This window comes from Oncorhynchus kisutch, linkage group LG19 (genome assembly GCF_002021735.2).
Source record: "Oncorhynchus kisutch isolate 150728-3 linkage group LG19, Okis_V2, whole genome shotgun sequence".
NCBI classification, from domain to species: domain Eukaryota; kingdom Metazoa; phylum Chordata; class Actinopteri; order Salmoniformes; family Salmonidae; genus Oncorhynchus; species Oncorhynchus kisutch.
Genome location: NC_034192.2, coordinates 18507675 through 18534113, shown reverse-complemented (window position 1 = coordinate 18534113; position 26439 = coordinate 18507675). Strand labels below are relative to the sequence as shown.

General features: G+C 42.8%; 2 protein-coding genes across 7 annotated transcripts in view; both read left to right on the top strand.

The window, feature by feature from the left end:
• LOC109864399 (lysine-specific demethylase 5A) overlaps positions 1–2744 on the top strand; it is a 42115-nt gene extending 39371 nt beyond the window's left edge. For all 6 annotated transcript variants that reach the window (XM_020452172.2, XM_020452171.2, XM_020452170.2 and 3 more), the window contains exon 29: positions 1270–2744. In XM_020452172.2, the coding sequence (XP_020307761.1) occupies positions 1270–1647 (378 nt within the window). In that variant the 3' untranslated portion in view covers positions 1648–2744. The remainder of the gene's footprint in view (positions 1–1269) is intronic.
• Positions 2745–2852: 108 nt separating this feature from the next.
• Positions 2853–26183, top strand: LOC109864400 (sodium- and chloride-dependent GABA transporter 2). The gene is made up of 15 exons (XM_020452176.2): positions 2853–3825; positions 4536–4736; positions 8520–8654; positions 8916–9056; positions 9216–9303; positions 9539–9671; positions 11493–11627; positions 13297–13400; positions 13549–13673; positions 13793–13905; positions 14909–15046; positions 16250–16352; positions 18063–18163; positions 18373–18543; positions 25365–26183. Exons 1-15 carry the CDS (start codon positions 3819–3821, stop codon positions 25530–25532), a joined length of 1863 nt encoding a protein of 620 aa, XP_020307765.1. The 5' UTR covers positions 2853–3818; the 3' UTR covers positions 25533–26183.
• The last annotated feature ends 256 nt before the right edge of the window (positions 26184–26439 follow it).

Sequence of the window (26439 nt, the reverse complement as noted above, 5' to 3'; positions counted from 1 at the left end):
TCAGCCTAGGGATTGACTTCTGCCCTGATATTCAAATGTCCCATACAGACCGACTGACTGAGACCGTACTTTTGCCAGCAGAGGGCAGTGCATCTTCTGCAGTTGTTGTCAGACCTTGAATATAGCCTAAGGAGCATTTTTGGACCAGGCGAGAGGGGCTCGTTTGAGAGAGGATGTAGCGACTCAGAATCGTTCTGACATGATTTCCATAGATGATTGATAGGTGTGAGGGTTTATTGGTTAGCAGGGTGCAAAAGAGGTCAGTGAGAGCCTGAGATGGGTTCAGTGTGTGGCCTGCGAGGGCCTGTCCTATCAAAAACACGAGTCCGTTTTTGACCCAAGTACAAGTAGAGATGTGTCGGTAAAATTCAGTCAATGGAATTAGGACCTAGATCTTAGTGTCTTTACTAAGGAGTAGCTCCTATTCTTAGACATTTTGTCATTTTTATTAATATAATGTTTTCTATTAGTTTGTATATAATTTCTTAAATTAAGATCAACATTTCATTCTACAATTCATCCATAATTTTGGGACACTAACTGTTTTTACAAATAAATCACTGGACATTTATGCGAATAAGATGTTTCATTTTTAACTGTTCCACAGCAATCTCCTCTCTTAGTATGTCACAATCACCTTTACAAACAGTAGTGGGAGTTTTGAATACTTTCCTTTTAAGAGGTTTAATGATATTAGCTCTTCAGAGCGAAAACTGAATGTCTCACTTTGGATTTTTGTTTGCTGACTATGATGAAGTGCTAAGTATTCCGAGTTAATATTTGACACTGTGAAGCAAAAATCTTTGGAAGTGAGCATCATGGAACAATTGAATATCAACAGCTGATAACAGCACTGGAACACCTTAAAGAGAGTTACACATAACGTATTAACAGGACAAGGTATGTGCTGTTGGAAGTGACTGTAAATTAGACACTAAGTCAATGACTAGCCTAACCACCCTCCCAGTCCTGTGCTCTCAGAACACATCAGAGGCATGGTGATATCCTCCAGCTTTACAGAACTTTAAGGGGGACTGGATTGGATTAGGCTTAAATGCACCATAATACAATGCAACATAAATATCATGCTTATTATACATACTTCATGTCCATAATGCTATATTCCTTTAAAAAGCAGAAACTCTGCAAGTGTAATGCTTGTGAATCTGAAGGGCAATGGCCTTTTCTGAGCACTAGCTGATGATATTATATCCTGATTTTAGCAGAAGGTGTGATCGCCTGTATGTTTGTCTCTCTTCCCTCTGCCAGGTGGACTGGGTTCAGTGCGACGGCGGCTGTGACGAGTGGTTCCACCAGGTGTGTGTGGGTGTGACCTGCGAGATGGCCGAGGAGGAGGACTACATCTGCATCGACTGCACCCGCAAGTCGTCCATCTTGAGTGGGGGTGTAGTTGGAAGTTTGGGCAGAAGCATGGGCGTAGGAGGAGGAGGGGTGACAGCAGTGGTGAAGGTGGAGCGTGTTTGTGAGGAGCCGGTGGTGCTGGAAGTGCCAGTCTGCAGCGGGCTGAGCCAGATCATTATGCCCCCCTCCCACTCCATAATGATGCCCCCCACCCAGACCCAAATGATGCCTCCCTCTATCTCCCTCCCCCAACAGCAGCAGCCGGACACTCATGAGAGCAGCTAGCGCAGACCCAGGACAGAGACCACATTTACAGTCGGACACCACACACACACCCGGTAAGCTCGCATCAGACCATTTGAGTCTGGAAGACCCTAACATGTTCTGACCAACATATTTCGCTCATCTTGACTTAGTGGTAAAGAAGCTTCAAATTAAGGGGTATCCTCAAGACTGGATCATGATACTCCCATGAGAATAATACTACAAAGAAATTAGACTTTAAGCTAAAAGCTTGTGGTCCTGTTTGATGCGAGAGGTATTTTCTGCATCACAGACTGAAACTCCAGATGACCTTTTTTCCCACTCTCCCTCTTCTCTTTTGCCATGGGAACCAATTGTTGATGAGGATTTGTTTCGCTCTAATTCAGAACTGTTAAAGAAGGCCTTATAATCCAGGGAACACTGTGTGCACAGAGTATCAGAGCGGTTTTTACTGCACGACTCGGAATGACCATGGTATGTTTCTCGAGTTTCAGTTTCAGGTCTGTAACGTTCTCTAACCCCCTCTGATAATTATCTGGAGCCAATCTGCCTGTTGTACTACAGTCAGAAACTTCAGTACAGTCATCATGAATCTGTAAATCTTTGTCCCAAATGACACCTTGTTTCTTATGCACTACATGGGCTCTGGTGAAAAGTAGTGCACTATAAAGGGAATAGGGTGCCATTTGGGTTGTAATGTTACACCTCCACATATTCATGATGACTGTACTGAGTTGGAAGGTAGCCTAGCTTTTTAGAGTGTTGGGCCAGTTAACGGAAGGTCTCTGGTTCGAAACCCCCAAGCTGACTAGGTGAAAAATCTATTGATGTGCACTTGAGCAAGGTACTTAACCCTAATTGCTCCTGTAAGTCGATCTGGATAAGAGCATCTGCTTAAATGACAAAAATGTATATGTAAAAATTTGGGATGCACATTCAGTATCCTCTCCTCTCTGCCTGGCCCCAAACAATAAGTAACAGCTCCATGTAGGACTAGGAACAATGGTTGTATGTAGTGATACGTATTTATAATGTGTATATAGGTTTTAAGCAATTAAGTGATTGGATGTTGCTGTTTTTGTTTTCTCACCTTTAATAAACAATTCCTAGTCAAATGAGTAAGGAGCAGCATTTTTTTTCTTTTTCTTTTCAATACCATTATATACAATTTCCTGTTTGAGATGATTAAATATGTCATTTAAGTTCAATACCAATGTCTTAGATAGTTTGGGGCGGGTCATCAGAAGGCCTGACTGTTTCTGGAGCCGTGGGATCAAAGGATTCAGGACACAACCTCTGGTATTCAACCCATGACGAGAGACCCATAGTATCTAGCAGAATCTCCTTGTCCGCATGTGGCTTCCCATGTTTCTCACATGTTTTCGTCTCACGCCCAATCCCAGATCAACCTGTATGTCTTAGTCTGTAGGAGTTGTCAAAGGAGAAGGAAAGGTTCATTAGGAGTTACAAAAAAAAAATTATAATATTGGCAGTCAGTTGACTGTTGTACACCAATATGAAATCAATTTTCTTGCAACAATGCTATGAACTCATTGCGTTTTCTTTTGTCTGCCCTCTTTAATTCATTGTTTGGCTTGGCGATAAGTCTAATCGTGCAAATATCTAATCGCAGGATTTAAATTCACATTAGTGTTCCATTAGTGTACCTGTGCAGGGGAATGCAGTAAAGGTTCGTTAATTGCATGTAATGTGATTCTGAACACATCTGCTTCAGCTACTGTATTTAGGGAAACCCATTAACCAGTGGAAGCAAAGCAAAGTAAAATCCAGTCCTGACCTCCGCTGCTTTCACCCACTCACCTCTTTAAAAGACATGCTAACCAGAGAGGCAAACGTCGATCACGAGACAGGACGTAGGTGATTGCAGTTGGACACTGGATCATTAACCAAAACAAATTGTATAATTAATCTTTGATTCATTTGTTACATGGTCCTGTATGCCTTGTGAATGACTATTTTAAGTGTTTAGAATCAACTGACTCAATAAGTGGGAGTATCTAAGAGGGGAGGGGTCATATGGGCAGAGAGTAGATTGGAGGCTGAGCCTAAATTTAGGATTACAACCTCCCACCCCCTATTTGCTCCTCATGTTAAATACTAAAATGTGAATATCTACAGATCAATATTCACTGACTGAGAGCCAAACTTGAGACTTGAGACACCCCATAACAATGAATGGTATGTACTTATATTTGAATTCTAAGACATTGGTGTAAAACATGGTACGTCATGTCTTTTTCTACATTTTTATTTTGTATCAAATAAGTTGTAAGATGACTTCATCTCTGGGCATATTTTAGTGTGAGATCTAAGGTTTATAGTGTGGAATCATCCTGGGCTGTTTGCCCAGATTTTAGATTTTCAATGTAAAACATTTGTAAAGAGTTAATCAATTCTGTAAGCATGCGGTCTCAGGGCTTTTGCCGCTCCCACCCATTCATGATGAATGTCAGTACAGTATGTACATGACATAATGGGACATGGTGATCAATGCCACATGTTAATCAATTTAAGGTTGGCCTGAACTTGATTGTGTAAAGCTCTGCCTTTTTTGTTGTTGAGTCCATTAAGTTCTTCAGATGGCAGTTTGAGAGAGCCACAAACATTATTTGAGGAGTCATTAGACAAAAGATATGGCGCAGTATCAATGTACTTGACATGTGCTTACATGTTACCCTGAAATCTGGAACCTGTTTTGCTAACTTTCCACTCCTTGGTTCAACATGGCTTGACATGGAGTGGAATAATAACTCAACCAGACAGGTACCTAGGTTACTTACATGTGACTTTACATTTTAAATGACATATACGTGTATGTGCGTCACTACATGTAGCTACTTGTCTTGAAAACAGCCAAACTCCTTCTGTGTTTTTATTGCTTGAAATAGTTCAAGCGGGCCTCTCCAATGGCAAGAACAGCAGCAGGTTGAAGGACCTGGTCCCTGTCCCTCAGCCCCAGTCAGAGGAGAAGATGCAGGAGAGGGGCCAATGGAGCAACAAACTAGAGTTCATCCTGTCTGTGATGGGATCCATCATCGGCCTGGGGAACATGTGGCGCTTTCCTTACCTCTGCTACAAGAACGGAGGAGGTAAGTTCTAAAGGATGAGCCCAGGCTAGGTCACAGACGTTTCAGTTGGAGTCACAAAAACGAGCATGTATTAATGTTTGACAGGTCGTCATTTTAAATAAGGATTTGTTCTTAATTGAAAATAATAGTTTGCAAATGATTTTCTTGGCTTGTTCATTTTAGGTCCTAGTGGAACACAGAGCTTCAAACGTGTATCTCCAGCAACCGATTTGCAAATGTCTTTTTAATGTAATAACGTTTGTTATTAATAACATACACTGAGGCCTAGCTATAAAAACATTGTTGGGTCTAATTGGGACTCAGGCCTATTTAGATCAGGCCATGGGTTTAGGGAAATGCTTATGTAGGTGCTACATCAGATGTTTCTCTCTGTGGGGTGTATGCGATCAGAGGTTAGGGGTCAGAGAATGTCACAGCTGTTTCCCCTCCGTCCTAAATAGCCTGTGGTCAAGCAGTTGCCCCTGCAGCGTTTGCCATGCTCCGGAAATCCATCCATCCAAGCACTCTAAACATCCTCAGATTGGCTGACGTCAAAAGTCGACAGACTGCGTTGCGTCATAAACTCTGCGTGAAAATAAAATTTGTTGACATTGAGATTATTCACAGACTGGAATGTATGTCTGTGAAACCCTATGGATGAAACACCTTTATTATAGTGTCTACATGAGGTAATTCTGACTTTCTTAGGCGTACCTTGTCACTGAATCATGGTCCTCGGTATCTCAGTTGGTAGAGCATGGCACTTGTAACGCCAGGATAGATTCCCGGGATGACCTGAGCTATAAAAATAAAAAAAAGTTTAAAAAATGGATGCACTCCCTTGTGACTGCAGAACAGCCTCAATTCGTCGGGGCATGGACTCTACGAGGTGTCAATCGTTCCCATGTTGATTCCAATGCTTTCCACAGTTCTGTCAAGTTGGCTGGTAGTGTATCTTTACTCCGACTCGCTCGTTCCATCTCAGCCTTTTATGCTCGCTTCGAGGCAAGCAACACTAAAGCCTGCAAGATGTTCCGGACGTCTGTGTGATCACGCTCTCCGTAGTCAATGTGATCAAGACCTTTAAACAGGTCAACATTCACAAGGCCACGGGGCCAGACTGATTACCAGGACGTGTACCCAGAGCATGCGCGTACCAACTGGCATGTGTCTTCACTGACATTTTCAACCTCTCACTGACCTAGTATGTAATACCTACATGTTTAAAGCAGTCCACCATAGTCCCTGTGCCCAAGAAAGCGAAGGTAACCTTCCTAAATGACTACTGCCCCTTAGCACTCACATATAGCCATGAATTGCTTTGAAAGGCTGGTCATGGCTCACAACAACACCATTATCCCAGAAACACTAGACCCACAACAATTTGCATACCGCACCAACAGATCCACAGATTATGCCGTCTCAATCGCACTCCACACTGCCCTTTCCCACCTGGACAGAAGGAACACCTATATGAGAATGCTATTCATTGACTACAACTCAGCGTTTAACACCATAGTGCCCTTAAAGCTCATCACTAAGCTAAGGAACCTTAGACTAAACACCTCCCTCCGCAACTGGATCCTGGACTTCCTGACGGGCCGCCCCCAGGTGGTAAGAGTAGGCATCAACACATTAGCCACACTGATCCTCAACAGGGGGGCCCGTCAGGGATGCGTGCTTGGTTCCTTCCTGTACTCCCTGTTTACCAATGACTGCCTGGCCAAGCACGACTCCAACACCATTATGGTTGCCTACCACACAACAGTGGTAGTCCTGATCACCGACAACGATGAGACAGCCTATAGGGAGGAAGTCAGAGAGCTGACAGTGTGTTGCCAGGACAACAGCCTCTCCCTCAACGTGAGCAAGACAAAGGAGCTGATCATGGACTACAGGAGAAGGCTGGCTGAACAGGCCCCCTTTTACATCGACGGGGCGCGGGTTGACAGCTTCATAGTGGAGCGGTTCCTTGGTGTCCACATCACCAACAAACTATCATGTTCCAAACAAGACAGTTGTGAATAGGGCACAACGACGCCTTTTCCCCCTCAGGAGACAAAAGATTTTATGGTACCCCAGATCCTCAAAAAGTTCTACAGCTGCATCACCTCGGCATCCAACCATAAGGCACTACAGAGGGTAGTGCGTACTGCCCAGTCCATCACTGGTGCCAAGCTTCCTGTCATCCAGGATCTATATACTAGGTGGTGTCAGACAAAGGCCCCCCCCCACCTTTGTTTTTACTCTGCAGCTACTTGCTGTTTTATTATCTATGCGTTGTCACTCTACCCCTACCTACGTACAAATTGCCTCAAATAAGTTATACCCCCGCACATTGACTCTGTACCGGTACCCCCTGTATATAGGGCTGACGAGTGGCGCAGCGGTCCAAGGCACTGTATCGCAGTGCTAGACGCGTCAGTGCAGACCCTGGTTCGATCCCGGGCTGTATCTCAACCCGCAGTGATCGGGAGTCCCTACGGCGGTGCGCAATTGTCCCAGCGTCATCCGGGTTAGGGGAGGGTTTGGCCGGGGTAGGCCTTAATTGTAAATAAAAATTTGTTCTTGCCTAGTTAAGTAAATAAAATATAGCCTGGCTATTTTATTGTTTTTCATTTTATTTTAGACTTTATTTTTGACTTTATTTTTATTTAGTCAATATTTCTTAACTCTATTTTCTTAACTGCATTGTTGGTTAAGGGCTTGTAACTAAGCATTTGACGGTAAGGTCTACTACACCTGTTTGGCGCATGTGACAAATAAGGTTTGATTTGATCCCACAGATTGGATTGAGATCTGGTGACTGGGCAGGTCACTGCAGTAAGAGGAATTCACTGTCATGTCTGTGGAACCATTCCTCGACAATCCTAGTCTTGTGGCATGGGGCATTATCCTGCTGAAAAAAATGTATTTGCAAATGGATACACTGCTGCTATGAAGGGATGCACCTGATTGGCAATAATGTTAAGAATTTTATCAAGGGGCCCAATGTGTGCCATGAAAACACATCCCACACCATCACCACCAGCCTGAAGTGTTGACACGCGGCATGATGGATGCATGTACTCATGGTTTTCTCCATACCCTAGTCCTCCCATCAGCAGGAACTGGGATTCAGCAGACCAGGCAATTTTTTTTTACAATCATCCAGTATCCAGTGTTTTTGTTCCTTAGTCCACTGCAACCGCAGTTTCTTGTTTTTGACTGAAGGAAGTAGGACTCTGTAAGATTGTCAGTTGCCATACCCCATTTGTGTCAAGGAACGACAAGTTGTGCATTCCTTTATGGGTCTTTGGGCACCAATCTTGTGCTTGACTGTCAGTTTACTAATTGTAGCATGTCTGTTACGCACAATTCATGTCAGCTTCCTTTGTCCTCTTTCCTCAATGTCCCGTTTTTGACCATTTGCTTGCTTTTGGCTGGATGTCATTTGGGTGGTGGACCATTCTTGATACACACAGGAAACTGTTGAGCGTTAAAAACCCAGCAGCATTGCAGTTCTTGGGACACTCAAACCGGTGCTCCTGGCACTTACGACCAGACCAGACCATGAATCTTTTGTCTTGCCCATTCACCCTCTGAATGGCGCACACACACACAATTCATGTCTCAATTGTCTGGATGCTTAAAAATCCTTCTTTAATCTGTCTCCTCCCCTTCGTCTACACTGATTTTGAAATGGATGTAACAAGGTGACATCAATAAGGGATCATAGCTTTTATCTGGATTCACCTGGTCTGTCATGGAAATAGCATGTTTTGTATATTTTTTTTGAATGACTCCCCATTTCCCATCCCTCAGGTGCATTTCTCATCCCCTACCTGATCTTCCTGTTCACCTGTGGCATACCTGTGTTCTTCCTGGAGACTGCTCTGGGCCAGTACACCAGCGAGGGAGGCATCACCTGCTGGAGGAAGATCAGTCCACTCTTTGAGGGTAACCTGCTCTTTCCTATGGGACTACATCTTCCTTTAAGGCATACTGTAAACAAAGTTATGCTATACAATAAGGGTTTGTGTCTGAGCTTTTTACCCTTTTTCATGTGTCACTGTTATATACATTATGCAATAAACAATGTGTACTTATATTGTAATTACATATTTTTTTTTTTCTGGTTTGAGTGACACTTACTACAAAGTGGGACTTTTTATTTACTTTCTATTCATTCCTCCCTGTCTCTCCCTGTCTTTGATCCAGGTCTTGGCTACGGCACCCAGATCATTGTGGCTCTGCTGAACTCCTACTACATTGTGGTTCTGGCTTGGGGAATCTTCTACCTGTCTTTCTCCTTCTCCTGGGAACTCCCTTGGTCCTCCTGTAACAACACCTGGAATACAGGTGAGACAACAATAATGGAAATGTCAGTTTTTTTAAGTGGCTTTGCTGTATGGAGCGATATTACAAATGAAAAATGATTGAATTCCATATTACTGCTTTTAACACTTGTCAGTGATTTTATGGTGGTAATGATGCAACATGTGAACATTTTTATCTAAGACAATTGCGTGGAGTTTCAGAGGAGGAACGATTCTGTCAACTACACCCTGCCCGAAAACTCCACATCCCCCGTCATTGAATTCTGGGAGTAAGTATTCATAGCACCTCTCTTTGTTATTCAACACATCTCAATTCAAATATTTTTGTTGTTGTCCAGGGCTAGGCTTAATCTGTGTCCTGGAAACCGGACCCTCAAGTCTAAGATTTTAACCTTATTTGGAGTAGCTGAGGGTACTTAAAATCAGAATATCTAAACTAGAATTGTTATTGCACTTCATCCGTTGTGATTTTGTTCTGACCACCTGTGTTATGTGTTTATTCAGGAGAAGAGCCTTGAGGCTGTCGTCTGGCATCGACCACATGGGCTCTCTGAACTGGGACCTGGCCTTCTGTCTGGCCATCGCCTGGGTCATGTGTTACTTCTGCATCTGGAAAGGGGTCAAATCCACTGGGAAGGTGGACTTGTTTCTTTCAATTCTTCCTGTCTTTATTTATTTACTCCACCAGAGTCATGTTCATCACCCCTTACACTTGTGGGAATTGGCCTATATGGATAGGGATCAATTGAAATGTTTATTACAGAGGAAATATTGAAAGTATATGCATAACAGTGGTTGCAATCAAAAGGGAACAATTTGGAGATTATGGGAAAATTATTAGACTAAAGGTGATGACAAAACAGTTAATCTGAATCTAGGTTGAATCCAAACATTACATTTTATGTGCATTTACTGTGGTGCAAATGTATGTTTCACCACATTAGTTGATAACAACATTTGAAAATACTCTGGATACATTCAGCAACATGATACGAATACCTATGGAATATTTGGGGTAGGTGCATCCCCCCCCAAAAAATAGTTTTGAGTGAAAGGTCTAACTGGAGTTTCTAAGTGGCCACACAACTCTCCAAAGTGTGCACAGTTCCTACCTCATTTCAATGCACTTTTATGACTCAAAGAACCATTTTCCACTAAGGTGCTTTTCTTGTACTCTCCTTACTGTGGCGTTGAGGAACTAGATCAAGCAGACTTGTAGTTTTCTTTGGAACTCCCATGTGGCTTAGTTGGTAGAGCATGACACGAGGTTGGTGGCGCCTTAATTGGGGACGACGGGCTCGCGGTAATGACTGGAGCGGAATCAGTGGAAGGATATGAAATGCATGGTTTGCCATTCCATTTGCTCTGTTCTGGACATTATTATGAGGTGCTCTACCCTCAGCAGCCTCCTGTGGCACCAGGATTGTGGGTTCTATTCCCATGGGGGACCACTACCAACAAATATATAAATGTTTGCACTCATTACTCTGGATAAGAGCATCTACTCGATGACTAAAATGTAATGTAAAATGAAGACATCCCTGCATCATGCACTTTACACAATTACTGTTGGTTGTTGCATTCCACAAAAGGTCCATTATAAATCGCAATCTGGTCAGGTGGGCATCATTTTAAAGTGTTCCATTGCCAACATGGCTAGCTAAGTTACAGAACAGGGTCATGTTCATTAAAATACAATCTTAGTGTTAGGCTTTCACAAGGCAATTCCAGGAAGCAGATTGTAATTTTGGTGTGCATAGAATAGGGTGACAAGTGCATTCAAATGCGTGTTCACAATACCACAAACAGGCATTCTGTTCAGAGCAACAAATGGTATGACGCCATATCATCTTGTAACTGTACATCGAGCGTAGTGAGCATAAACGTTAACAGTGTATATTACATGGGTTTTATGATATGGAAATGTGAAGTGCACATTTGGACTAATGGGTGTATGGCTTGCTTGTATAACATCAAAGCTGTATTCATTATAATCCTTAACGTCTCATCTTTTCGAAATACGTCGTCTCATTTATTTACAGCATTTCCCTCATTCGGACAACAAAAATGTTGCAAAAGTTGCCCAACTAGCTGGAGGGATGGGGGGCAACTTCTTGTCACGTGCGGTGTTCAAGTGCAGAACGGCTGTCAGTCAAAACGAATACTGGTCTGTAAAGCGGAAACCTTGAGCTCTGAGGTCATGTATAGCATGTTACCGTACAGCCACTGCGTTCCAATTTAGGTGCTTATCAGTGTCCAAATCTTCTATTTTGAACCCGGTATACGGGTTCGAGTGTAAAGAGCTACACAGAGGAAGCAGAGTGAAACAGGGAGGGACTACCTGGTCTTGTTCGTTTCTTTCTTCCATTGAAAAAAAAAGAAGTGTTTTCCCTTAATGGACATGACCCTGATGTGTTAGATCACTGACTTTTTCAATATGATTCCATCCAATCTACAGGTGGTGTACTTCACAGCTACCTTCCCCTACCTGATGCTAATAGTTCTGCTGATTCGTGGCGTCACTTTACCTGGAGCGGACCTAGGGATCAAGTTCTACCTTTACCCTGACCTGTCAAGACTAGCAGACCCTCAGGTAGGTACCACAACAATAAGAACCCCTGTCCCCTGCTGTTACATAGTAGAAACCCTGTTGACTGAACCACACACTTGCATCAGGTAGCTTATTGTTGTGGGAGCAATGGTATGAAATTACATTTTATACTCAGAATAGCAAACAGTCTACTTTCAGTATTTTACAATGAGGTGACTATCAGAACATAATGAGGTATGTTCGAGACTGGTATGATTTCAAAGAAATTGTCCATAATTGTTATCTCAATATTACCCTATGTCTTTCCAGACTAGGGAATTTGAAGTTTGGAATAAGGTCCTTGGGTGAAGGTCCTCCAGGTGTGAGTGTAAATATCCCAGGGTTATCTGGAATGCTATTTTCTGCTCGGTCCATCTGCGCTCCATGAAAGAGTCTGTAGGAGGCTGTGAGTGGTGGGGTTGCACGGAGGGGCAGGGACACTACACTGAAGGGGAACACTGACCTCCAGGACCCTCCAGCTGCTAGACTCCCCCCCCCCCCCCCCCCCCCTCAGGGTGTCAGGGCTCAGCCCTCAACTGGCTTAGCCTGGTCTGGACCAAAGCCCGGTATTTTCAGGTTCAGCATCATCAAAGCGCTTTTCTCCACATGGTGGACTGGGAAATTTGGGAATTGGGACTCAGCCGCAGCATGCCATAGATTTAGAGTTTGGCAAACTCAGTACCAAAACCTATTGTGTTTGTCTGCAGGGAGTTTGAGCCTGTGGGATTCATGGCATTGACACCACAGATTTCTCCTGCCCTTTCTCGAAGTCCACCCATCTACACCCTAGCAGGGCAGATATTTTGATTGCGTCATCATCCCAGGGCCCTTTGCTGCCCCGTTCTCACCTTTCAGATCTTCAGTCTCTGGTTGTGGATTGAGAGGTGAGGATTGTTAATCAATGTTTAGACCACAAGACGTTTAACTGACTGGTTGACAATTCACCTCTGCGGTGTCAGTGGACCTTAATGATTAGGTAAGCTCATTAGGGACAAAGAGGAAGAGCAAGGTGAAACAAGCATGCAACGTGGTGCTCCGCATGAGCTCCGCATGTTGCTCTTTAACTCTCACATTCTGAAAACACACATAACTAATGGTGTTTTTATTTTTTTTACCATGTGCATCATGCTTTTGGGACATGTTTTTATATATAAATAAATAAATGGTGGCCCACAGTCAGGAAACCTGCCAAAACAAAAACGGGTCACTCTCCATAACTTTTTAAAAGGAGGCTTGTATTTGCACTGTTTTATTCAAATCAAATGTTATTGGTTCGCAGATGTTAGGGGCAGTGATATCTAACAAATATTCGAACAATTCCCAACAACTAACAAATACACACAAATCTAACAAGTAATCTAACAATTCCCCAACAACTACCTAATGCACACACACCTAAAGGGATGAATGAGAATATGTACATATAAATATATGGATGAGCGAATGCCGAGCTGCATAGGCAAGGTGCAGTAGATGGTATAAAATACAGTATATAGATGTGATATGAGTAATTTCAGATATGTAAACATTATTAAAACGGCATCATTATTCATGATCTTAGGTATGATCCGATACCATCCCTAGATGACACACCTTTGCCTTTATTAGTCATTTTTCTCCTACAGTAGTTGCTTGACTGGCCTCTGTGCCCTCACCTCTCTCTGTATAACAGGTATGGATGGATGCAGGCACCCAGATCTTCTTCTCCTATGCAATCTGTCTAGGCTCCCTCATAGCATTGGGGAGTTACAACAAGTACAACAACAACTGCTACAAGTACGCTAAAGATGCATTAAACACTCTTGCCAAACACACACACACACACACACACTATGGTAATTATTGGTTCTGTTTTTATTATTCCCGTATAAGACGGGAACAAACTCCCCTTAAATCTTCATGTCTTTGGGAACTTGTTTTGCAGAGACTGCCTGGCCCTGTGCTTCCTGAACAGTGGGACAAGCTTTGTGGCAGGCTTTGCCATCTTCTCCATCCTGGGTTTCATGGCTTATGAACAGAATGTCCCCATCTCAGAGGTAGCAGAGTCTGGTGAGTGTGTGTTTTTAATGTGACCTAGTTGTTAATTTAGATCATTTCAATAATTTGTTCAAATGCAGGTATAATGTTATTTCGCTATTATATATGATTCCCTGTTCTCTCTTCATTAGGTCCTGGCCTGGCCTTCATTGCATACCCTCGTGCTGTGGCCATGATGCCGTTTTCTTCACTATGGGCCGTCTTCTTCTTTATCATGATCATCCTGCTAGGGTTGGACAGTCAAGTAAGGCCTCCGAAGTCATTTACAATGTTTATGAACGTACTGTCAAGAAAATTGGCCCAGTTAAGGACAAAACGGGCCACTTCTGTACAACGAGAACTGAGAGGCGATCCAAGATCATTGTTAAATCAAATCAAATCCAATTTTATTTGTCACATACACATGATTAGCAGATGTTAATGAGAGTGTAGCGAAATGCTTGTGCTTCTAGTTGCGACAATGCAGTAATAACCAACAAGTAATCTAACTAACAATTCCAAAACTACTACCTTATACACACAAGTGTAAGGGGATAAAGAATATGTACATAAAGATATATGAATGAGTGATGGTACAGAGCGGCATAGGCAAGATACAGTAGATGGTGTCGAGTACAGTATATACATATGAGATGAGTATGTAAACAAAGTGGCATAGTTTAAAGTGGCTAGTGATACATGTATTACATAAAGATGCAGTAGATGATATAGAGTACAGTATATACATATACATATGAGATGAATGATGTAGGGTATGTAAACATTATATTAGGTAGCATAGTTTAAAGTGGCTAGTGATATATTTTACATTTCCCATCAATTCCCATAATTAAAGTGGCTGGAGTTGAGTCAGTGTGTTGGCAGCAGCCACTCAATGTTAGTGGTGGCTGTTTAACAGTCTGATGGCCTTGAGATAGAAGCTGTTTTTCAGTCTCTCGGTCCCAGCTTTGATGCACCTGTACTGACCTCGCCTTCTGGATGATAGCGGGGTGAACAGGCAGTGGCTTGGGTGATTGTTGTCCTTGATGATCTTTATGGCCTTCCTGTGACATTGGGTGGTGTAGGTGTCCTGGAGGGCAGGTAGTTTGCCCCCGGTGATGCGTTGTGCAGACCTCACTACCCTCTGGAGAGCCTTATCTATGTAACCAAACATACCTAGCCTAACATGATATCAGAGATGCTTACTATTTGTTACCAAACATGCCTAGAACTGAGATGTGTTAAAATACCTCTCCCTTTCTCTCCAGTTTGTGTGTGTAGAGAGCTTGACAACGGCCATGGTGGACATGTATCCCGAGGTGTTTCGTCGTAAGAACCGCAGGGAGCTCTTTCTGGCTTTAGTGGCCTTCATCTCCTTCCTCATGGGCCTGATCATGTTGATGGAGGTAGGCATTACATCTGGAATTTGGAATTAACCCTCATGGGTTAGTTAGGGGGAGACACCTGCCTGGGGACTGGGTTGGGGATAAACCCTCAAGGCCTATTTCAATGTGTTCTTTAGCTGTAATATGCAGACAGACATCAAGTCTAACTTACCAGGTGGCTGGTCGAGATTGCGTTCAAAACAAATATATATTCTGATTTGTTTTATTACCTAGGACATTTTCATTTTGTGGACAGAAACCACTTTAGAGTGATTAACAGCCTCATCACTGTGGTTCAGGACAGTTGTACACTACATGACCAGGGACCTCCTGAGTGTCGCAGCGGTCTAAGGCACTGTATCGCAGTGTTGAGGCGTCACTACTGCCTGGAGGTTTGATCCCAGGCTGTGTCACAGCTGGCTGTGACCGGGAGTCCCATAGGGCGGGGCATAATTGGCTCAGCGTTGCCCGAGTTAGGGGAGGGTTTGGCCAGGGGGCTTTCCTTCACTCATCGCGCTCTAGTGACTCCTTGTGGCGGGCAGGGCACCTGCAAGTTGACTTTGGTCATCAGTTGAGCGTTTCCTCCGACATGTTGATGCGGCTGGCTTCCGGGTTAAGCAAGCAGGTGTTATGAAGCAGCGTGGTTTGAGCGTTTGGCCAGTAACCGAAAGGTTGCTGGATCGAATCCCCGAGCTGACAAGGTAAAATTCTGTCGTTCTGCCCCTGAACAAGGTACTGCTCCCCGGTAGGCCGTAATTGTAAATAAGAATTTGTTCTTAACTGACTTGCCTAGTTAAATAAAGGTTAAATAAAAAACAATAAATTAAAGCGAGGCTTAGCAGGTCATGTTTCAGAGGACGCATGACTTGACGTTCGCCTCTCCAGAGCCAGTTGGGGAGTTGCAGCGATGAGACAAGATCGTAACTACCAATTGGATGTCGTGAAAAATGGGGTTTAAAAAAAAATATATGTGGACTCCTGCTCGTCGAACATCTCATTCCAAAATCATGGGTATTAATACGGAGTTGGTCCCCATTTGATGCTATAACAGAAGGCTTTCCAATAGATATTGGAACATTGCTACGGCGATTAGGCCTGTCTCACCATCAGCGTTCCAATTCATTCTGAAGGTGTTCGATGGGGTTTAGGTCAGGGGTCTGTGCAGGCCAGATAAGTTCTTCCACACCGATCTCGAGTGTTTTTGAGTTGTTTTCTTGTCTCCAGGGTGGGTTATATGTATTCCAGCTGATGGACTACTATGCTGCTAGTGGCATGTGTCTTCTCTTCATGGCCATCTTTGAGACGGTCTCCATCGCATGGGTCTATGGTAAGTTAGAATACAATTCTACAACAACAACAAAATATCTGATGGAACCGTTCGAAAGATAGTTACACCATATCAATCCCACAAAGACAGAACTGTAACTGGTTTATTCATGAATACAGTGCATTCGGGAAAGTATTCAGACCCCTTCACTTTTTCCACATTTTTATGTTACAGCCTTATTCTAAAATTGATTAAATGTTATTTTTTCATGAATCTACACACACAACCCCATTATGACACAGCACGATTTGAGACATTTTTGCTCATTTATAAAAAAATAAATAATAATCTCTTACTTACAAAAGTGTTCAGACCCTTTGCTATGAGAGCTCAGGTGTATCCTGTTTCCATTGGACATGATTTGGAAAGGCACACATCTGTCTATATAAGGTCCAACAGTTGACAGTGTATGTCAAAGCAAAAACCAAGCCATGAGGTCAAAGGAATTGTAGAGTTCTGAGACAAGATTGTGTCAAGGCCCAGATCTGGGGAAGGGTACTAAAAACATTTCTGAAGCATTGAAGGTCCCCAACAACAGTGGCCTCCATCATTCCTAACTGTAGGAAGTTTGTAACTACCAAGACTCTTCCTAGAGCTGGCCACCCGGCCAAACTGAGCAATTGGGAGAGAAGGGCCTTGGTAAGGGAGGTGACCAAGAACCCAATGGTCACTCTGGCAAAGCTCCAGAGTTCCTCTGTGGAGATGGGAGAACCTTCCAGAAGGATAACCATCTCTGCAGCACTCCACTAATTAGGCCTTTATGGTAGAGTGGCCTGACGGAAGCCACTCCTCAGTAAAAGGCACATGACAACCTGCTTGGAGTTTGCCAAAAGGCACCTAAAGGACTTTCAAACCATGAGAAACAAGATTCTCCAATCTGACAAAACCAAGATTGAACTCTTTGGTCTGAATGCCAAGCGTAGCATCTGGAAGAAACCTGGCACCTGGGATGTTTTTCAGCTGCAGGGACTGGAAGACTAGTCAGGATCCAAGGAAAGATGAACGGCTCAAAGTACAGACAGTTTTCGTTACTAATCTTTCTCCAGATTGCTCAGGACCTCACTGGGGAGAATGTTCACTTTCTAACAGGACAACAACCATAAGCACACAGCTAAGACAATGCAGGAGTGTCTTCGGGACAAGTCTCTAAATGTCCTTGAGTGGCACAGTCAGAGCCAGGACATGAACCAGATCGAACATCTTTGGAGAGACCTGAAAATAAGTGTGTAGTTACGCTCCCCATCCAACCTGACAGAGCTTGAGAGGATCTGCAGGGAAGAATGGGAGAAACTCCCCAAATACAGGTGTTCGAAGCTTGTAGCATCATACCCAGAAGACTCAAGGCTGTAATTGCTGCCGAAGGTGCTTCAACAAAGTACTGAGTAAAGGGTCTGAATTCTTATGGAAATGTGATGTACAATTTATTTTATTTTTTTAATTAGCAAACATTTCGAAAAACCAGTTTTTGCTTTGTCATTGTGTGTGTGGATTGATAAGAGAGAAAAAATGATTGAATACATTTTAGAAAAAGGCTGTAACATAACAAAATGTGAGTCAAGGGGTCTGAATACCTTCCGAATGCACTGTATATTCCTCACCTTTGATAGTACTGTTCAGAGACTGCTTCATAGTCTCAAATGTTGACATTTGTGTCCACAGCTCTTTTGACCAAACCCAGCATGGTTAGCCTGTCTCTGTATGTTGTTCCAGGTGTCGACCGCTTCTATGATAACATCGAAGACATGATTGGCTACCGTCCAGGACCTTACATTAAATACTGCTGGCTGTATGTCACCCCAGCCACATGCGTTGTGAGTAACCTACAAACCCATGTAAACTCTCATATACAGTATAAAATGTCATTAGTTATGGTTAGGGAAAGGATTTTTTTTCCTGACCAGGAAAAACTCTGGGCACTAGACAGATCCCATGATTTGGAAAAACACCCGTTACAGTTGTAAATGTTGACGGCCCCAGTCAAGGCCCACTTCTAAATCAAATACTTGTTTTTTTTCTCTAGGCAACCTTTGCATTCTCCCTCATCAAGTACACCCCTCTGAAGTACAACAATGAGTATGTGTACCCCTGGTGGGGCTATGTGATAGGCTGGCTCCTGGCTCTTGCCTCCATGGTCTGCATCCCTTTCTGGATGATCTACAAACTCTCCACCACAGAAGGAACGTTCAGAGAGGTGAATTTAGGTTCCTTTCCTCTTGACACAACATACTTTTGACCATGTAGTGTATGTGGACACCTGCTTGTCGAACATCTCATTCCAAAATCATGAACATTAATATGGAGTTGGTTCCCCCTTGCTTGCATTCAGTCAAAAGAGCATTTACTAAGGTCGGGCACTGATTTAGGGCGATTAGGCCTGGCTCGCAGTTGGTATTCCAATTCATCCCAAAGATGTGGTTGAGGTCAGGGCTTCTTCCACCGATCTCAACAAAGTTTTTTTTTTATTTGGCTTTTTTTATGATTATACAGATAATACAGAACAGTTAGAGTGCAAAACTCACACGGGTCCCCTACCAAATCAAACCCCCCATGTTCTAACAGAGCCCTACCCGAAAACTAGACTTAAAGCAGGCTTGATATACAATGAGTAATCTAATGAAATAGATTGTTAAATAAGATCTTTGTATTTGAAAAAAAAAGTTCGAGTAAAAATAATGAAACAAATTCTCATTTGGGTTGGTTTATGGAGCTGTGAAATTAGCTGGGTTCATGTCTTCTACAAAGGATAGGAAAGGTTGCCAGATATTATAAAGTATAATTGCAGATTCCCTGACGGAGTAGCGTATTTTCTCTAGCTTGAGATGTTGCATAACTTCCTTTATCCAATAATTCAAAGTAGGAGGAAACCGATCCTTCCACTGAAATAGTATGAGATGTCTAGCTAGAAGAGTAGTACATGCCAGCATGTTGCCCGTAGAACTGTTGAGGGGCCTCCTGTGGTGCCACTCTGAATAATGCAATAAAGGCAGAAGGTTCTCAAGGTCTCTCCAGTATCTTAGAAAATGTCTTAAAATTTGATATCCAGAGATCTGTCAATTTCGGGCATGTTCAAAACGTGTAATAAAGTAGAAGGAGCCTGCTTACATCGATCACAAGTGGAATCTATTTCTGGTCTAATCTCGGATAGTATTGCCTTTGACGAATGCACCCGATTTGAACTATTTTAAATTGAATTACAGCATGTCTTCTCCATATCGATATGTATTCTCTGGAGCAGGTATTCCCAAACTGGGGTACGTGCAATGCCGTCAGGGGTACGCCAAATAAAAATATGATTCACATTTAAAAACAAATATATATATATATATATATATATATATATATATATATAAAATAATTTTTCCCTGAATTCTCTCCATGTTCATAATTTTTGTGTAGAGATTCATTTATTAGATTTTCAGCTTGTCGAGTTGAAATAAGAGCGCACTGTCTGAAGTGTCAAATGTTGTTTTAGTAAATCTACGGATGAATAGTGTGAATATGCCATATCCAAGATTTTATTTGTAAGATCCCCTAGGTGTTGAATATTGTACTTTAATCTTGCGCTGTAGGAAATAATTTGTCCCCTTAGGTAAGCCTTCATTGATTCCCATACTGTTGGAGGAGACATTCCAGGGGTTTGATTAAGCTCGAGAAATAGCTTCATTTGAGATGATATACACCTGCTCGTATAGACTACTTTTCTAGGGAAAAGTAGTCTATACGTGATAAGGTCTTATGAACTGGTAAGAAAGAAGAATAATCCCTAGCTGTGGGATTGTGTCAACGTCACACATCAGACATGCCATATGTCTTAAGAAATAGCTGAATCGTGGATACTGTCTTTGATGAAAATTATACCTTAGGAGAGCTACAATCCAGATTGGGCAGAAGTACACAATTCATATCACCACTTAGTATTAGGTGCTGTGTGTCTGTATTTGGTAATTGAGTAAATACATTTGAAGAACAAACTGATATCCCAGTTTGGTGCATAAATGTTAGCCAAGATAACAGGTGTATTATACAGTCTTCCTACTACAATAATGAAACGGCCTGCTGAGTCTGCCTCTACACTTGACATTGCGAACGGTATGTTTTTACAAATTAAAATGGTCGCTGCTCTAGTTTTAGAATGAAAATTGGAATGATGTCATTGACCGATCCACCCTCCTTTGAAATGAGTGGTCAAAAGTGCGGAGATGTGCCTTTCGAAAGGTGATATCTACTCTTACGTTTCACTGGGTGATTTCAGATTTAACATTCCAGTGAGCAGAAGTGATTGAGCAACCAGCTGTGTGTCTCACGATTTTAAACCTAGCCATGTAAAGTCAGGTGGGAAAAGGATAGATGCCATATTACCATAACTGATCCATTAAACATTTTTCAATATCCACACATGTTGTGGTGGGGGAACACTAAACCTATTGTGTGAAGAGCCCTGCTGAAATAGTGAAGTTGCGCATAATAAATAAACAAATAATAAACACTTTTAAAACCCAAAGTTAGGCTGTTTTAAAAGAAAGTATAAAACATTTTCCAAATCACATCTTACAGCAATACCACCAAGTTAGCTGCACCATCTTTAAAGAAATGAATGTATCCTAATAATCTAACTGTGCTTTATCTACCCTGGATACGGGTACCATCGATAAATAGAAATGGGCAGCTTCATGGTAATAAAATAAAAAGTTTAAAACAAAAGGAGAATTGACTCACAAGAACTAAGGCACTAACGTTACCTAATAATAACAATATCAACTGATACCACTGGCAATGCTATACAGGATCTACAAAAGAAAGACTGAGTCTGCAGTGGTAGACACATTCGTCCATTACCCTAATCGCCAAATAGGGGAACATTCAGCCATTTGCTTCGTCCGACCTCTGTAGAATATTCACCTTTACGAAGGCCATCACCTTATGGCGGTCTTTACAGTTGGCACTATGCATTCGGGTAGGTAGCCTCCTGGCATCCACCAAACCCAGTCCACATACCTTTTGCATGTGTGTGTTTTCTACATTGTAGAATAATAGTGAAGACATCAGAACTATGAAATAACACACATTGATTCATGTAAGTAACCACTCTGGCCAGAGTGAGGGAAGGCGGCTTATCCCTCATCTTGGTAGCCCCGCCATGGCTAGGCAATACAACGAGCCCTGTCAACTCTCGTTACGGAGGGATCTGCTGACCCAAGCGAACAAAAGATTTCCCGGATCCATGGCCCTCTGAAGTTAAATCTGGATGTGACAGGCTTGCATCGTGTCATTGATGATTCCACATTCTCACTGTATGGAAATAAGTGGTGGATTATTGAGAAGTGGTGTGACCAAAAACAGATAATTCCTTACCAATGCTCTGTATCCAAGGTGTTATGCTTCTTGCAGAATCTTTTGGGCAGAGGGAATGCTTTCTCAACTCTGAAGGTCTTTCTAGCTACTATCTGGGCCTGTCAAATAGGCTTCCACAAAAACACAGTGGGAAAACATCCCGTCATGTTGTTTCACTGTGTTTTTGTGGTAGCCTATTTGACAGGACCAGATAGCAGCTAGAAAGACCTTAAAAGTTGAGGAAGCCTTTCCTAATGAACCGCCTGTTGCTTATGTACAATTCCCAAGCCTTTACCCCTGTCATGTAATGTGTCTATTGTGCTTGAGACTGTTTCACAGCAGCCTTTTGAGCCGTTGGAAAACGTGGAGATTAAATATTGCTAGCTACAGTGCCTTGCGAAAGTATTCGGCCCCCTTGAACTGTGCGACCTTTTGCCACATTTCAGGCTTCAAACACAAAGATATAAAACTGTATTTTTTTGTGAAGAATCAACAACAAGTGGGACACAATCATGAAGTGGAACGACATTTATTGGATATTTCAAACTTTTTTAACAAATCAAAAACTGAGAAATTGGGCGTGCAAAATTATTCAGCCCCTTTACTTTCAGTGCAGCAAACTCTCTCCAGAAGTTCAGTGAGGATCTCTGAATGATCCAATGTTGACCTAAATGACTAATGATGATAAATACAATCCACCTGTGTGTAATCAAGTCTCCGTATAAATGCACCTGCACTGTGATAGTCTCAGAGGTCTGTTAAAAGCGCAGAGAGCATCATGAAGAACAAGGAACACACCAGGCAGGTCCGAGATACTGTTGTGAAGAAGTTTAAAGCCGGATTTGGATACAAAAAGATTTCCCAAGCTTTAAACATCCCAAGGAGCACTGTGCAAGCGATACTATTGAAATGGAAGGAGTATCAGACCACTGCAAATCTACCAAGACCTGGCCGTCCCTCTAAACTTTCAGCTCATACAAGGAGAAGACTGATCAGAGATGCAGCCAAGAGGCCCATGATCACTCTGGATGAACTGCAGAGATCTACAGCTGAGGTGGGAGACTCTGTCCATAGGACAACAATCAGTCGCATATTGCACAAATCTGGCCTTTATGGAAGAGTGGCAAGAAGAAAGCCATTTCTTAAAGATATCCATAAAAAGTGTTGTTTAAAGTTTGCCACAAGCCACCTGGGAGACACACCAAACATGTGGAAGAAGGTGCTCTGGTCAGATGAAACCAAAATGGAACTTTTTGGCAACAATGCAAAACGTTATGTTTGGCGTAAAAGCAACACAGCTCATCACCCTGAACACACCATCCACACTGTCAAACATGGTGGTGGCAGCATCACGGTTTGGGCCTGCTTTTCTTCAGCAGGGACAGGGCAGATGGTTAAAATTGATGGGAAGATGGATGGAGCCAAATACAGGACCATTCTGGAAGAAAACCTGATGGAGTCTGCAAAAGACCTGAGACTGGGACGGAGATTTGTCTTCCAACAAGACAATGATCCAAAACATAAAGCAAAATCTACAATGGAATGGTTCAAAAATAAACATATCCAGGTGTTAGAATGGCCAAGTCAAAGTCCAGACCTGAATCCAATCGAGAATCTGTGGAAAGAACTGAAAACTGCTGTTCACAAATGCTCTCCATCCAACCTCACTGAGCTCGAGCTGTTTTGCAAGGAGGAATGAGAAAAAATGTCAGTCTCTCGATGTGCAAAACTGATAGAGACATACCCCAAGCGACTTACAGCTGTAATCGCAGCAAAAGGTGGCGCTACAAAGTATTAACTTAAGGGGGCTGAATAATTTTGCACGCCCAATTTTTCAGTTTTTGATTTGTTAAAAAAGTTTGAAATATCCAATAAATGTTGTTCCACTTCATGATTGTGTCCCACTTGTTGTTGATTCTTCACAAAAAAATAGTTTTATATCTATGTTTGAAGCCTGAAATGTGGCAAAAGGTCGCAAAGTTCAAGGGGGCCAAATACTTTCGCAAGGCACTGTATTTAAATAGTCTGGGTGGCCATTTGATTCAGCAGTCTTATAGCTTGGGGGTAGAAGCTGTTAAGTAGCCCTTTGGACCTAGACTTGGCGCTCCGGCAGCGTTTGCCTTGCGGTAGCAAAGAGAACAGTCTATGACTTGGGTGACTGGAGTCTTTGACAATTTTTGGGGCGTTCCTCTGACAACAGCTGTTATATAGGTCCTGGATGGCAGGAAGTTTGGCCCCAGTGATGTCTTGGGCCATTCGCACTACCCTCTGTAGTGCCTTACGGTCAGATACCGAGCAGTTGCCATACCAGGTGGTGATGCTACCGGTCAGGATGCTTTCGATAGTGCAGCTGTAGAACTTTTTGAGGATCTGGGGACCCATGCCAAATTGTTTGTCTTCCGAGGGGGAAAAGGTGTTATCGTACCCTCTTCATGACTACCTTGGTGTGTTTGGACCATGATAGTTTGTTGGGGATGTGGACACCAAGGAACTTGACTCTCAACCCGCTCCACTTCAACCCCGCCGATGTAAATGGGGGCCTGTGCCGCCCTCCTTTTCCTTTAGTCCACAATCATCTCCTTTGTCTTGCTTACATTGAGGGAGAGGTTGTTTGCCTGGCACCACACTGATCAGGTCTCTGAACTCCCTATAGGCTGTCTCATTGTTGTCAGTGATCAGGCCTACCCACGTTGTCATCAGCAAACGTAATGATGGTGTTGGAGTCGTGCTTGGCCACACAATCGTGGGTGAACAGGGAGTACAGGAGGGGACTAAGCACGCACCCCTGAGGGGAACCGGTTTGAGGATCAGCGTTGCAGATGTGTTGTTGCCTACCCTTGCCACCCGTCAGGAAGTCCAAGATCCTGTTGCAGAGGCAGGTGTTTAGTCCCAGGGTCCTTAGCTTAGTAATGAGCTTTGTGTGCACTATGGTGTTGAATGCTGAGCTGTGTTGGACTATAATAGCAAAGGGTTACAGCATCTGGAGGGCCTAAGAGCTCACTCCACAAGAGGTATGGCCACCTCTTGGGAACTGTTCAAGGGCATCTCCTTGCAGGAGATTTGTGATGTGGCTTGTTGGGCATCCCCTCATACTTTTGAGGTTCTACCGACAAGATGTCACTGAGCCTTCATTGGTGCATACTGTCCTCGGTGTCGGGCCTCTGAGGGTTGATATTGAGACTGCATGGCTTCAGAGAGCATGTGCGATATGGGAGTTGGCCGTATCCCACAGTGAGACGTCAAAACAAATAATTGAAAGATAACTTAAGGTTACTTGTGTAACCCCGGTTCTCTAATATTATGTGCGACATCTCAACCCATTCCCCTAGTCGCAAGTATGTGAGGAAGTTTGTCTCGTTCAAGAGTGATCAGAGGGCAGGCGAGTGACTCTTTAGTATGAGGGGAGGGGGAGTGCCCTCATTCACCACGTGACCTGTCTGTGTCCAACACTTGTGTATAATTGGTCCTTCGAGCTACTTATTCTGGTGAACCCCACAGTTGGATGTCTCACCCATATTATCAGAGAACCAGGGTTAAGCAAGTAACCTTACGTTTCTCAGTCCAGTGTTTTTATGGCCATTGTTTCATTCCTCCTTCCTTTGATACACAGCATTACTAACATTATTATCTCAATCTACTCAGTCCATTATTCTTTATAAATATTTCAAATCTTCTCTGCAGCGCATTCACATCCTCCTCCAGCCCTCTAACGACCTACCCAAATCCAAGAGAGAACAGGAGAGGATGCTGGCCACCTTTGACCCCAAGGGCGAGGGAGGCATGGAGCCAGTAGGGGTACCAATCAAAGATGGCTACCTCCCAGTGGGGGTGAAGGACTCAAACTGCTAATAAGACCCCAGTGACACCATTGGAGTGACAAATTCAGTTTAGTCATTTTGGGAAATGAACTGAAATTCCAATTCAAGATAAAGTAGGCAGCCCGATAAGCAATGAGAGAAAGGAACAATTTTGCTCTTTTACACAACCTAATGTGCTTTCAGGTATAGAACAAGTCAACTGTTCAATTACAAAAGCTTCTTTCTCATTGTTCAATGGACTCTGATCTCCACATGTATTTTATTGTTGGTCTATTGCCAAGTGATAGATTTTTGTTAGGCCTACTGTATTGTATTCCATGTATTAAAGGAATCATCTCACAGGGCAATGTCAATTCAACGTCTTCTGCGTTGGTTAAGCATAATTTCAATGACGTTATGTGGAAACAACATTGATTCAACCACTGTGTGCTCAGTGGGAGAGTAAAGGAAGCTGTACATTACAAATGAGATGAATAACTGTTGATGTTAGAATGTGGATCATTGCTAAACGAAGATGTATTGTGTCATCTTTGTCAATTTAACAAGAGCTAACAACGGTTGGGCTTATAGAAAACGTGTACAATATTTTGATGATTGATTTTCTGTGTAACATGACTACAAAAGACTGTACAAAATAAATATGAATCTGTATGTTTTTAAATAAACAAAATGTGTAGTATCAGTATGTTCTAGCTATTATTATGATCCTTGTGGGATCACTCTTCACTAGGGAAGGCTTTAAAATGACTTCACAGTATTGTTCTGGTCTATTCAAGTCTTTTCCTGTCTTTCTTGGACCAAGTTCTATTCTAGGTATAGATATTTTATAAATCAGAGCAACAATGATCTAGCAATATTCAGGGCACATGCTGTGAACCATTAGAAGTAGCGCTATCCACGCCGACTACTAGGCACAGTTCCAGTTCGGGTTGATGATT